The sequence below is a fragment of the Cornus florida genome, unplaced genomic scaffold, assembly GCF_030987335.1.
Source record: "Cornus florida cultivar Cherokee Brave unplaced genomic scaffold, ASM3098733v1 CherokeeBrave_3.0.0_Hap2_Chr10, whole genome shotgun sequence".
In the NCBI taxonomy this organism is placed as follows: Eukaryota; Viridiplantae; Streptophyta; class Magnoliopsida; order Cornales; family Cornaceae; genus Cornus; species Cornus florida.
Window position 1 is genome coordinate 84,648,010 of NW_026775580.1, and position 14,066 is coordinate 84,662,075.

General features: G+C 34.2%; 1 protein-coding gene across 1 annotated transcript; it reads left to right on the top strand.

The window, feature by feature from the left end:
• The first annotated feature begins 206 nt into the window (after positions 1 to 206).
• Positions 207 to 10,518, top strand: LOC132279530 (RNA-binding KH domain-containing protein PEPPER). The gene is made up of 6 exons (XM_059781524.1): positions 207 to 738; positions 4,849 to 5,107; positions 7,633 to 7,781; positions 7,857 to 8,111; positions 9,345 to 9,539; positions 9,955 to 10,518. Exons 1-6 carry the CDS (start codon positions 343 to 345, stop codon positions 10,132 to 10,134), a joined length of 1,434 nt encoding a protein of 477 aa, XP_059637507.1. The 5' UTR covers positions 207 to 342; the 3' UTR covers positions 10,135 to 10,518.
• Positions 10,519 to 14,066: the final 3,548 nt, after the last annotated feature.

Below are 14,066 nucleotides of genomic sequence, written 5' to 3' on the forward strand. Positions count from 1 at the left end.
ACAACTAATGATATAATTTGTCAAAATCTGAGAGAGGTTGGTGTAATTTACTATTTTAAAAAGTGCGGGTTTCAAAAGAAAAAAAGAAAAAAGGAAAAAAAAAAAACTAAAAAGCCTTTTACCTAAAAAAAAAAATAAATACTAAAAAGCCAAAAGCAGGTCACGTGCCCAGCTCAGGTGCACTCATCAACCGAGCCCTAGATATCTCTCATCTTCCTTAAAACCTCGCATCAGGTCCCTCGGAAAAACCTCTTCTCTCTCTCCCAGCTCTCTAAAACCTTAACCTAATCTCTCCCGCGCTCTCTCTCTCTCTAGATTCAGACATATATATCTATATCTCTTATGGCTTCTACTGCTGCTGTTGCTGTTGCTACCGAACCTGCCGAGAACGGGTCAGCAAAGGCGCCAGGATCTGACCAACTAAACGATACAACTGACGCCACTGCAACCGCCACAACAACCACAGCCACCACCGCCGCGGAGTCGGAGCCAGCAACCGAGAATCCTCCTACATCCGAGTCAGCTCCGGTAGAAACGGCCACCCAGGATCCGGCGACGACGGTCACCGACAAGAAGTGGCCAGGATGGCCCGGGGACTGCGTGTTTCGGCTCATCGTGCCGGTCCTAAAGGTCGGAAGTATTATTGGCCGGAAGGGTGAACTGATAAAGAAAATGTGCGAGGAGACTCGCGCCCGCATTCGTGTCCTCGACGCCCCTGTCGGCACTCCCGATCGCATTGTGAGTCTTTCTTTATCTCTATATCTAGGGTTTATTTATTTGTAATGTTCTTTCTCTTTGTTTCTGTATTTACAGTCTGATAGCTTTTAATCTTTTAATTCCAAAAATCATTCCTTTATGACTATTCTGGTGCTATTAGGGAAATTGCCTTCTTTCATGTTATAGTTAATAGTAATTATTTTGTGTTTATTCTTATCACTTGGTTGGTTGCTTATGTTTAGCATTGTTTAATTTTCCATAAATCAATTGAATAATTAAAATATAGCGTTGAAAATTTAATAGTATGTTGTTGCCTATAAGTGAGTAAATTAATGGCATCAGTTTTGCTTCCCAATACAATGTTTTCTTTTTAATTTATGATATAGATAAACATTATCAAGCTCTTCAGTGTATCTTTAGTAAACATCATTAATACCTCAAGCACCAGTGTCTAACAGCTACCATGTTGCCGTAACTAATACTAGCGGACCATCACTGCATCACGATCACATCCGCTATCATAATTCTAATTTTGTTTGCACACTATCTACTTCCCTATATTAAAGCTGTCACTGTTGCAGTACAGAAGGAGAGTGCAGATGGTTTGATTAGAATCGATTCCTATAATATATATTTTGTCAAAACCTGAGGAGGTTGATGTTTTGGGGAAAAAAAGGTATGGATGTCTTTGGGGTTACAAGTGTCACTGTGGCACTTTATTGTCTCCGAGAGTGGCATGAACAATTGTTTTTAATGGATTATTTTTAGTAGTAGATACAAGTTTCCAAATACTTGTGTATAAGTCTACAAGGTCCCCAAGTCGGTGGATCAACTTTTTCACCACCAAGTGGCAAGGGACCTTTTTGCATTTGTTTCTCTATCTTTGAAATTTGGTGGTTATTACCTTGATCAAATTTAGAGTTGCTTTTGGGTTAATTTATTAATGATATGGATGATTGTTAATATTGGGATCCAATGTTGGATTAATAAGGATGTCTTCAGGATTGGATTATAGAATCAACTTGGCAACTGTAAGATTATACACAGTAACAAATAGTTTATAATAATGTATTTGTATCTTCGTAATTCTATTAAATACACCATGGACAAGCCTAAAGGCTAAAACTCATGTAAATATTTGGACTACATAAACTTCTAATAATGAGCAAATTAACTTTTATGCAAAAAAATATTTATTTACAGAAACAATGTTAAATTGTATACCACTAGGATAGCACATTAAATATTAGATTTAAAATATCAGATTATTATCAAATTTTTTATTAGGTATTTATCAATGATCATATATTGCATAGTCAATTTTCAATTTATATATGAAAAATTATATTTAAAATGCTTGGGCCACTCGGACATAAAGGCTTAATAGTAGAGCTTATAATCTAGGTAGTGGCTTAGAGATATTGTTCAAGACTAGCAAGATTGTCAGCTATGCTAGCCTAGGTGGAAACACAAGTAAACTTGAAGGGAAGAGGTAATGGCATTATGGATGTTTGATTTTTCCTCAGAAAATTGAAATCTGAAAGGCAAATAATTAATATTCTAAAAATGGGTTTACGGAAAGGGTGTAAACAATTTATTCTTCAGCGGGTAGTTTTTGTTCTCTTAAATGTGGGCTTATGATCTTATACAGTGATGAGGGGAGGGGTTCTTCAAGATTAAGACCATTGGGCGATAGGAGAGGTCATGATACCATGCGTTCTTTCTGCAAATCCAAATCGTATATAAATTGATATTATTATATGGAGTGAATCCATGTAGATCAAAGTCTAGGTCGATATTATAATGTCAGGATCCATGGTAGGATCTGAATCCAAGTTGGATTTATATGTGTACATTTTTATACAACTCATATAGTACATGTCCAATCCAAACAAGTCATATTATACCATAAAATGGCATGGTTTATATTGTATTTTAGGTTTAAATGCAATCGGTTTTATGTCAAATCATATCCAAAAACGACCTGGATACACAATGGATTTAGAAGATCCATCTTCGTCTCCATTTTGAATTCAAATTAAAACTGAAAAAAAAAAAACCTCAAGTATGGTCTTAGTCATGTTTGCATGGATTGGTGGAGAACTGATTAGGACTAAGTATGGTCTTAGTCGTGATTGCATGGGGGGTTCGGTGCAGTACTTAGTGAGGTATGGTGGCACAGTAAATGTAATGAGATGTTGATTCAACGTGGTAGATTGAGTATTTGACGTGATGGGACAACATATAAGTTAACTGAGGTGTCACATATTGAGCTAATTCGGGGTAGACAAGGAATCATTGATTTTTTTTTTCCCCTTCCAAGTGACGAGCTTTACTTTTGCTTTGAGGGTAAACTTTCTCAGAGGGCTTTTGGGTTTCAGTTGTCAAATGAAATTGATACCCTAGAGTCCATAGGTTTTCACGAAGCAAGTGATGTTGATTGATTAAAAGGTTCACGTGGCCGCTTTGAGTAGTGCTCCCAACTTAGATGGCCTATGACGTTGGCCTAACTTTTTTTTGAGCCTCTTGTTTCTCATGGAGCCTTATCTAGAAGGAGGTATTATTTAATTTTGACTAGCTTTGGTAAATTTTTCTTTCTTGTTTTAGCAGCAAGTTTTGATACTTTATTTATTTTTTAACATTCATTTTTATGGCCACCATCAATGCCTCTTCCTCGCCTAAATCACCAACACAACAGTTGCCCCTTTCTCTATTTCACAGCAACTCCACTGCTGTCCCACCCCCACTATGCTTCATGATTACTTGCTAACTCGTAGCCCACCTGCCACTACCAGAGACAACTATTGCCTATTTCTGGTTTGCAAGTGAAATTACATTGCTCAAATACATTGCATGTGTTGTGCTGATCAGTTTCTAACATGACGTAAGGGTTTCCAAATTGCATCATGTATTCTTTTCACCCCACGTTACAAAGCTGTGTTGAGTGTGTTCTGTTGACAGTATTGCTTTAAGTTGCTTATAATGAAAGAGAGGTTTAATATTGATTCGATACTAGTTATATAATTTGAATCACACCACATTCAATGACTTTCTAATAATGGGATTTAGCTTAATTTTTTCCTTATACCATGCACTTCTTTTTGTCCTTAAACTTTTTTCTTGACTTGGTGAAGAATTGGCGTGTGACTTGAGTGCTTTTAGTCCCTTCGGGGACATTCGATAAAAAACTGAGTGCTTTTAAAATTTATTTAAACCTTTCACTTCTTTGTTTTTGTCTTTTATCTATTAAATTGTTTAATCTTCACGTGAGCTAAGTGCATCTTGGATCTTGAACTTAATTCAAGCTGCTTTACACGGAGTAATTGTTCTTCCTTTAGCAATACTGGCTGCTTTCCATGAAGTTTTTGGTTTTTGCCTCACTTATTTTCAACATAAGTGACGGAGTGTTTTCTCATCAACATGATTTCCAAATTTTAGTAATCATGTGTTTGGTTGCCATTTTTGATCGAATTTATGGAAATTGCAAGAGCACTTACTTAGAGCCTGTTTGGCAGCCGCAGTTACTTCGTGTTTCTTGATTCGGATAGTGTACTTTAGCAAAGCAAAAGCACGAAGTGTGCTTGGTAACGTTTGCTACGATTTTAATAGTACCGAAGCGCTTCCTAAAAAGAGGCCAAAACCGGAAGCACCAATTTGGTGCTTCCGCACTATAGCAATGAACAATACCCCCCAGAAAAATAAAAATAAAAAAAACTCTAAATGACCTTTTTAACTAGCCATCTTATTTTTCAAACTTGCAATATTTTTTTACCAAACATGTTTTCATTTTTTTGCTCCCAAAAATCTTGCAACAAATGTACGTTATAAAACATGCTTCCAAATGGTATTGAACACACTCCAAAGCAGAAACATTGCTTCTGCTTCGGGTCAAAGCAAAAACACAAAGCAACTGTGGTTCCCAAACAGGTCCTTAGAGTAGTGAAGTTTCTGTTTTAGTTAGCTAGCCTGTTGCTTTTCTTTTCTTTTTCTCTATATTTTTGCTATATTAGGTGGCCCTGGTGGTGTTGCGTTTAATATTCACCACAAATTCATTTTATTTTCAATTTGTTGTTTCTACCAAGTCACTGGATTTTAATTTTGAACTGGGTTATTTTTTCCTCAATCCTATAGGTCCTAATATCTGGAAAGGAAGAACTGGAGGCTCCATTGTCCCCTGCAATGGATGCTACCATAAAAGTATTTAAACGTGTCAGTGGATTACCTGAGAGTGAGAGCGATGGTAAAGCATCTGGTGTTGCTGGGGTTGCGTTTTGTTCAATCAGGTTACTGGTGGCATCTGCACAAGCCATTAATTTAATAGGCAAGCAAGGCTCTATAATTAAGTCAATACAAGAGAGCACTGGTGCCTCTGTTCGGGTTCTCTCAAATGGTATGCTTTAAATGTTTCAAAATGAATTTTTTATTTGTTATAGAATTGTTATATGGCCCATTATTTGGTGTACAGTAAAAGCTTCCATTGAATGCAAATAATAATATTAAAAGTTAGGTTTTTATTAGGCTACCGTGCTTGCGTCCCACATAGGTGGGACCAAGAGAGCACTGCTGGCATTACTAGCATGATGATGAATGAAAACTGTGAAATATCAAGTGCCTGTTTGGTTCAACTTTCTGGTAACTGTTTTTTATTTTATGTTTATTGAAAATTGAGAAATCGTTGGTTGTCAGTTTTTTGAATTCTTTTTTATAAAAAATGTCTTATTTTAAGGAATCGGAAACAGTTTTTAGTTTTTCAGAGTTTTTGAACCAAACAAACCCAAACAATTGCCAACTTCTTGCTTCACATATTTATTTCCTAATCCTTTAAAAGGACTTTTTTTCTTTTTTCTCTCTGTAAATTTACTTTTTTATTTGTTGATCATCTATGTATGAAACTAGTATTTGCTGTATATAGGGGAGGCTAGAAATTGAGAGAAGGGAAATATGTAGATTCGTGGGCCGTTTGATTTCTCAGAATGTGTCGTGGAAAATTGTTATTTTATCAAAAATTTTGGAGCATTTTGTATTTGGAAATTTCCTGTCATTACTAGGGTGTTTAGATGATCCTTATGCGACACTATGAGACATGTTACATATTTTTTTAATCTTCTGACATTATTTAATTATTATTTTTATGCTCCCATTTCCACATGTTCAAGTAACAAAGTTAACTACCAAAACTCTTGCTAAATCTGATGGGTTGTCTAGAAAGGTTTTGCCTAGATTATTATTGCTTTGAAAAATACTATTTACTTTCTTTTTTAGTGCTTCTATGAAGCAAGTGGGGACTTCTTTTGTAATTAAAAGTTTTCCAGTTCAATGGTGTTAAGGAAGATCAATTTTGACAAGATTTTTGGTTGTCAATAGGGCAATCATAAGAAAACCAAATTCTGGAATGGGATGAGAGCTGTTATAGAAGATTCATTTGGGTGCACCTGAAAAAAAGGGAGATTGGCCAAGTCTTTGTGCAGAAAAACTTAAGCTCAAGTGAACTAGAGTCCATTTCAATCTTTATTACATTATTCTTTTTAAGAACACTTCCAAAAATGGATAGCGCTGCTGAAATGCAACTTCTTGGAAAACCAAATGAAACTTGAGGCAAACAGGCAGAATATGAATACACTATAGAAAAAACACAACAATTTTACTTGATAGGCTGTTAGTTAGTATAAAACTGATCTTATTGGGGGCATTCTCTATCTAAATATAGATGATTAATTAGCCAAAGGTTTTCATTTATGCTACTGACAATGTGTTTTTTGGGGTGGCAGCGGCTATTTTTCCAAAAATTTCTGTCAATTACCTCTCCTTTCACATGTTTGTTGTTAAAGTAGTCTTGGTGATAGTATGTTTCTTTAAGTCCTTGTCATTTGGAGTTTTAGTTTCATTTATGGCTAATATGCAGCCAAGCCATCTTCGCTTTAAAATGTGGTTGCCAAACACGTTGAATAGAGGCAAGCACTCATTAGATAATGTAACTGTTCTTACATAATGCAATTGAGGGCGCAAACCCATACAACAGTCCTATTAAAATTGACAGGTTTATGGCTATTGTCGTGCTGTGTGGACCATAAAGGACGTGAACCTTTGTAGCCCATTTAATTTTTTTTTTTTTTGTTTTGTTTTTCTTCCCCATTTCTTTTAATAAATTCTGTAATTTTCCTCCTCCAAAGTAACGTATTAGCATGATCTAACCTTAGATCTTCATGCAAAATCTTACCTATTGTATTTTAGTGACAAGTGTTAAATTTATTTTGATTTTGTTCACCTTAGTTCGGTTTATAAATTACGACCTGAATCTTTTCTTTACAGAAATATATTACTGAAATTGTTTTCTAACATTCCCAATCCCGAGGATTGATTATTGGTTAATGACGGAAGATAGTAATAGGTTACTGATGTAAGCCCTTTACAGAAACTTTATAAGATGCACAGAGCTATTTTAGCTGGCAAGGCATGGTGGTGGTCAAATCGTATTCTTGAGTTTGAGCTCCAAAGGAGTTTGAACACTGTCTTCATATTCTTTTGTTTTTATCTATATAAAATAAATAATTAAATAAGAAAGTTAATCAAAATACTTAGCTGCTATTCAAATGTGGACAATCTACTTGGTCAAGGAATATATCAGCCAACCACATTGCCATGCTGAAATGTGATTCGAGGAATCTTTGGCAGAGACATTAAAAGAGCTCTGGTCTTATCTCAGGACATTGCCTGATCCTTACAGTGTTTAACCCCTCCAAGTGGTTATCTCAGTGAAATCAAGGATTTTGTCTTTTGTGCATTTTCTATCTATAATGATTTTGGAACCGCTTTATTTATTTATATACATCTGATTTCTATATCATGTCTATTCTGAAATTGGTTCTCAATTTCCAAATAACAAGGCTCATGGTACCTTAATATATGTGCTGCCAGATGAATTGCCAATCTATGCCAACTCAGATGAGAGAATTGTGGAGTTGCAGGGAGAAGCTCTCAAGGTTCTTAAAGCTCTAGAAGCTGTGGTTGGAAACCTAAGGAAGTTCTTGGTGGATCATAGTGTTATTCCATTATTTGAAAAAAGTGTAAGTGTAATTTCTGTCGAGTATGATGGATTATTTCACTAAAAATAAGTTAATAATGCCACATCCTTTTTACAGAACAATACAACAGTTCAACAAGATCGACAAGTAGAGACCTGGTCTGACAAACCATTGCTGCATACTTCTTCTCAAAGTGGAATTGGTAGTGATTATTCTCTTCCAGGAAAGCGGGATTCTCTGTATCTTGACCGTGAAACCCAGATGGAATCACAAATCCATTCCTCTGGGCTTTCACTTTATTCTCAAGATCCTGGTCTATCTGGAATGCGATCTTCAGGACTTACTCGTGCTGCTGGTCCTATTGTAACCCAGGTTGGTGGTTTCAATGGCATTTATCTAATTATTTACGCCACTTTTGAGTCCATATTTCTTTTGGTGTCGGTAATATTGCATATTCCTGTCATCTTCTTTCTGGTCTGTCCAGACATTTGATTGTAATAGGGTGGTTGGCCTGGACTGGCCCATGGAGTGGCCACATATGCTCTCTCCACTGTTTTGACTGTGGTTTAAATAAAATGTTCAAGATGTATTTGAATATTGCATTTGGGCAGTTTCATATTCGTGTGTTTGTACTATATTATCATTTCAGAACAAACATGATAGATACTTTAATGAAATTGAGTTTTGTTTGAATGGTCAAACATATTAAAAATTTCATCAAGAATAATTTCGTACATTGAAAAAGAGCACCTAACAGTTAAGTCTACTAATTTCTCTTTCTCAAACCCGAAAAAGAACATAGATTCCACATAGTTTCCATCTTGCTTACTGGTATGATTCATTCAGCCTGCTTGCTTAAAACTGCTGAACCTCCTCTGAGGTCCTCATTTTCTTTCTTGTGCCTCTACTTTCCGAAAGATATTAATGTGATCTAAAGCTTGTGTTGGGACTATCGAACATAAATTTATGCAGAAATATTACTCAGTTTTCTGTATGATCTATGAAATCGGATACTTATGATGTTCAGAAAGAACTATTCCCCTCTTTAGTCCACTTGGTTATTACTACCTAACAGATGTTGCAAGATGATTTGACTAGGACCCAACGGGCATTCCGTTGTATTCAAGTAAAAGAATAATTCTAGCATGATGCTTGGCATCATATTCATATGTGATACAGAGACCTGGTTGTGTATCTGGGAGGATGAAGTTTGCTTAACAACGTGGAAGCAGAGTTTATTTTCAAGTGGAGAACATCAAGACTTCAAGCCCGATAAAATTGCATCAATTGCCTTGCTATATGCGTCTTAATGAAAATCAGCAATTCTATCTTGTCGCGAAGTCCAGATAAAATATCATCCCTGCCTGTTAATTTTTTATTTTAATATTTGTAACATCACCATTCTTTCAGTGATGAGATTGAGCATCAAAAGTTGAGTATGAATAGGACTACCAAAAGGAAAGAAGAGAAGTCATTTTCATAGATTTCAACCAGTTCATGCTCACCAAATAGTTGTTATATATTGTTGGCCTAATCTCTTTTTACTTTAGTAGGTTATTGCTTGCCCTAGTTTCACTATCTGATCTGTTTGCTTCCTCTAATCAGATTGCGCAGACAATGCAAATACCACTCACTTATGCTGAGGACATCATTGGGATTGGAGGGTCAAATATTGCATACATTCGACGTACTAGTGGCGCCATCCTCACCGTGCAGGAGAGTAGAGGCCTACCTGATGAAATTACTGTGGAAATTAAGGGGACTTCATCACAGGTTCAGACAGCTCAGCAACTTATTCAGGTTTGAGGAATCACCATATTGTTGTCTTATGTGTTCTTTAAACTTTCTTTTGAGATGATAATCTTTCTTACTTGGAATCAAATATGCAAAATATGTTTTTTTATGAAAAGTTATGGAAAAAATGAACTATTGTTGATTTATTTTCTGGCTTTGCTATGTTAAATTGAAGAAAGCTACTAGCTCAATGATAATATAGCAAAAATTGAGGATTGATATGTGAAAAGATTTTTAAGTGAGGTTTCATTTATTTTCCGTTAGTTAATGTAAATAATTTCTCGAGTTTATTTGAGTCTTGCGTATTGGGTTACGGAATTGTGTTAAGAAAGCTGTTTACATGGGCTTGTATTGATAACATAATTTAATTTATTTTTTATATTGTTGTTGAATAGATTCATTTTCTTCTTCACTCTTGCAGGAATCAATCGGCGGCCACAGAGAGCCTGTTGCTAGCAGCTATGGCAATACTGACACTGGTTTGAGGTCTTCCTACTCTCAGTTGGGTGGCAGCTCTTATTCCTCATCTTCCTTGTCAGGACAACCTTATGGTGGGTATGGATCGTCTGGTATGGGAGGATATGGTAGTTACAGATTCTGAATCAATAACCCTATGACTCATCTTCTTCCAATCATTTCATCAAATTACTGTCAGAGAATAGTATGTGTAAAGCTTCTGCAGCAGATGGTTTATACTTTGTTTATCTGAGATGCATTTTGAATCTTATGTGAACTAATTTTATTCTGGTGGTTAGCCATTAAAGCACCCCTCCCTCCCCGAAAAAAGAAAAAAAAAAAAAGAGAGAGTAGAAGTTGTAGTAGTGGTTTTTATATTTTCTGATATGCATGGTTTATGTTTAACCTAGTAGTTTCATGAGGTGGTTGTTATGATCACTAGACTTTTTCTCCTTGTAAAAGCAATTCCCTGGATTTTAATTTTTAACCTAGTAGAGCTTCGTGGAAACGAATGGAAGATTGCTAAAAACACATTTCTTTGTGTTTACCTCCTTTAGTTTGTCTCTTAAAAGCTTAGGTCTAATCCCTTCGCGGTGCAGGGTTAGAGGAATACACGGCTAGGGTTTTTCTCTACATTGGAAAAAGAATAGTGAATAGTGAGCGGTTGGAATGCCCGGTTGACCATCCATTTTCTATTGCCTTTTACATGTTCTATTCATTATTTTCACGATGCTCATCGCCATTATTCATGGCTTCACAAAACCACCCGTTACAACATGGGGGGAACTATAAAATTTATATTTGTTTTTCTCTAATTGTCGTATTTATTTTATTTTTCTGTTACATAATTTCAAAGCTTCATTGCAATTTTAACGTGAAATCAAGGTGGTCTGAGTATCTATCTTATACAGCTTCACCCAATCTAGGTGGACGAGAGTCCATAAAGATGGTAACGGGCGGGTTTGGGACGGCACCCTTTTCAAATTCGTTTCGCCAATAATTTTTTTTTAATTTTAATTTTTTTTTTTTTTTTTCAGATCTGATTCGAGGCCGTCCCATATCAGGGTTGTGGAGAGTTCGTGGTGTACCATTATGCATATTTTTTAAGAAAAATAATTAAAACATAAATAAATTAAAGATAAATTTTGTATATATTTTTTTTATAGAATAGTCTAATATTAAACAATAATAATAGAAAAAATGCTATTAAAATCAACTAATGGATCAATGGTCCAGCGAGAACCTTTTCAAAAGGAGATTAGGAGTTCGAACCTCGGTTGAGACATGTGTGTGCAGTTGAAACATGTGTGTGAAAGTACTAATTAAAAAAAATAAATTATTATTTATATAAAAATCATTAATCGGGATCATTACTTGAAAAAAACAAGTAGAAATCCAAGCTCAACTCTACTACAAATCATTTTTATCACTCTAAGTTTGCATTGAAATTTGTATTGTTTCAACTCTACTACAAATCATTTTTATCACTGTAAGTTTACATTTAAATTTGTATTGTCTCAACTCTTCCTTTTTTTTTATTTTCTTTTTTTTTTAAAAAAAAAAAAATCATTCCTTGAAATAACTTGAGTTAGAATCTAGACAGGTTGTACACCCTCTGTCTCGCCAAAAATGTTTCTTTTTGGGAATCAAACTTTATAAGGTAACAACTTTTAATTTTTAATTTTTTTAATTTATTATATTGGTAGTGAATGAATTATCAATTTACTCATAATAGGTCCACAATGATATGATAATTTATTTTTTATAAATTTAAAACAACAAAATTAAATTGATAATGTTATTAAAAATATACTTTTTGAGCGGCTAAACATAGAAATGTATTAACTTTTGGGAGAAGGGGGGAGTATTATTTGAATTTCATCTTGACAAATTGTCGGAAGAATTTTTTTCCGACCAACCACACCCACACCCAAAAAATAATTTTGAAAATTAAATATAATGACGATGTAACGCGTTTTTAAGTTTTATGATCACGTTTATGTCTTTGGACCACATTTTTGTTCACGACGTCACATGTTTTCTAACAATTTTATTTTTATTTTTAATCTTTCTTGGGAGAGTTGGGACCACAATTCAAGGGCATCTATTACAGAGAACAATTGTATAGAATTTAATACGACAAGACGATTTAAATCATCTAATTTTGAAAAAGAATATGAAAAATAATAAAGAAATAAAATTTGAAAAAAAAGGAACAAACGCAACCATAAACACTAGTTTAAGATGATATATGTTCAGAAAGATTGAATTTTCGGTAGGGGTAAAATATAATCACTGCATTAGTTAAAAAAACTAGCAATTTTATATATTAGTCTTAAAGTACGAATACGGGTATAACACGACACGGATACGGTGACACGGTAAATTTTTTTTTAAAAAAAACAAGACACGGACACCGTAGGACCAGCCAATAAAATTATCCGTGTCTAGTATGTGTTCTCCGTGTGCCACACCCCGTGTCCAATAAAAAATAATTTTTAGACACTTCATAGAAGTGCCAGACACGTGTTCGATACTAGTATGAGACTCCTAGGAGGGGTGTCTGTGTTTCATAGGTCTTACGTAACCACCTACCCAAAAAAATTACAAAGAAAGCACGCCAAAATCAAGGGTGGCTCAATATAATTTGAGGTCTTAGACAAAAAAATATAAAAGTAGCCTTTTAATATCTAATATATATATAGTCAATCCAATTAATCTTTCTTGTCACATAATTGATCTTAGAGTTATAGAACTTATATTTAATAAAAAATGAGGAAAAATCTGTCAAAAATAAGAAGGAAAAAAGAAGAAGAAAAAGTTAAAATAAGAATATGGAAAGTTTTACAAATTTTAGAGAAAAAAGAAACGTGAATGAGGAGCTGAGAGAGGGAGAGAAAAAAAGAGGTAAGATAATGATAGAAATCTTTTGGTCCCTATTAAATCTTTATTGGTTATGGTCTAATAATCGATACAAATAAAATTTTTAAGGAGATTGTAATATAAGGAAATAAAAAAAAAAATTGGGGCATTTCTATTGGACAGAGTTTACTAATAAGAAGGAAATAACATTTTTAGGAATGTTATAATATAAATATTTTTTTTTTGAAAGTTATAATATAAGGAAATACAATTTTTGGGGCCTTTATATTGACTGGAGCGATAATAGGAAGGAAATAAAAATTTTAGATAGGATATAATATGAAGAAATAAAAATTAATTGTGACTGGAGTGATAATAGGAAGGAAATAAAAATTTTAGGTAGGATATAATATAAAGAAATAAAAACTAATTGAGGCCTTCCTATTGGCTGAGGAAAGAAGAAAGGATGATAGATTAAGTAATTTGATATGTACGATAAAAGGAAAGATAAAATTTTAAGTTCTTTTTATCCTTAAACACCCCCCTTACCTTATTTATGGAATTTATTAAATATTTATGAAGGGTGATGTAGTAATTTAAAACTTCTATAATAGGCTCACTTGTCTTCTCTCCTATCTTCGGTCGATGAAAATTTTTGAAGCTATCATTTTTTTCTTTATATCACGTTAGAAATTTATTTATTCCTTTCTACTTTCCTTCCACCCTTTTTCTTTCCTTCCAACCAAATAAGTGTCTAGCCACCCCCCGGGCTAAAACCAACTGGTATCGGTCATTCCGTTTCTGTTCATTTTAGAACCTAATCTATCAGTAGTATACTACTTTTCTACCATGTTAATTTTTCCCCACATATCTATATTTTTAAAACCTTAAATAACCTATTTAGTATCAAAATTTTAACGGTACCTCATTAGGATCAGTCCTTCAGGTTTTATGTCAATAAATTATCTGCCATATTATATTACAAATTTCTTTTTAGTTTTTTAATCTTTTCCCAGATATCAATATAATTTATATATCCAATAACTAATATATATATATATATATACACACATATATATACAAGGTTTGAGCACAGTACAAAACCTAATATTGTAGTTGTGGGTCTGAACTAACTTTTTTAGACACAGTCCCAAGCATGAATTTCTTTCCCACAAAAGCCAAAGCAAAAGGCATCTCTGCAAAGCATTCCTCATC

Coding starts and splice junctions, on each gene's coding strand:
- LOC132279530 (XM_059781524.1), top strand. CDS start 343: ATGGCTTCTACTGCTGCTGTTGCTGTTGCTACCGAACCTGCCGAGAAC. Junction 7,782..7,856: donor TTCCATTATTTGAAAAAAGT/GTAAGTGTAATT, acceptor TCCTTTTTACAG/AACAATACAACAGTTCAACA. Junction 9,540..9,954: donor CAGCTCAGCAACTTATTCAG/GTTTGAGGAATC, acceptor TCACTCTTGCAG/GAATCAATCGGCGGCCACAG.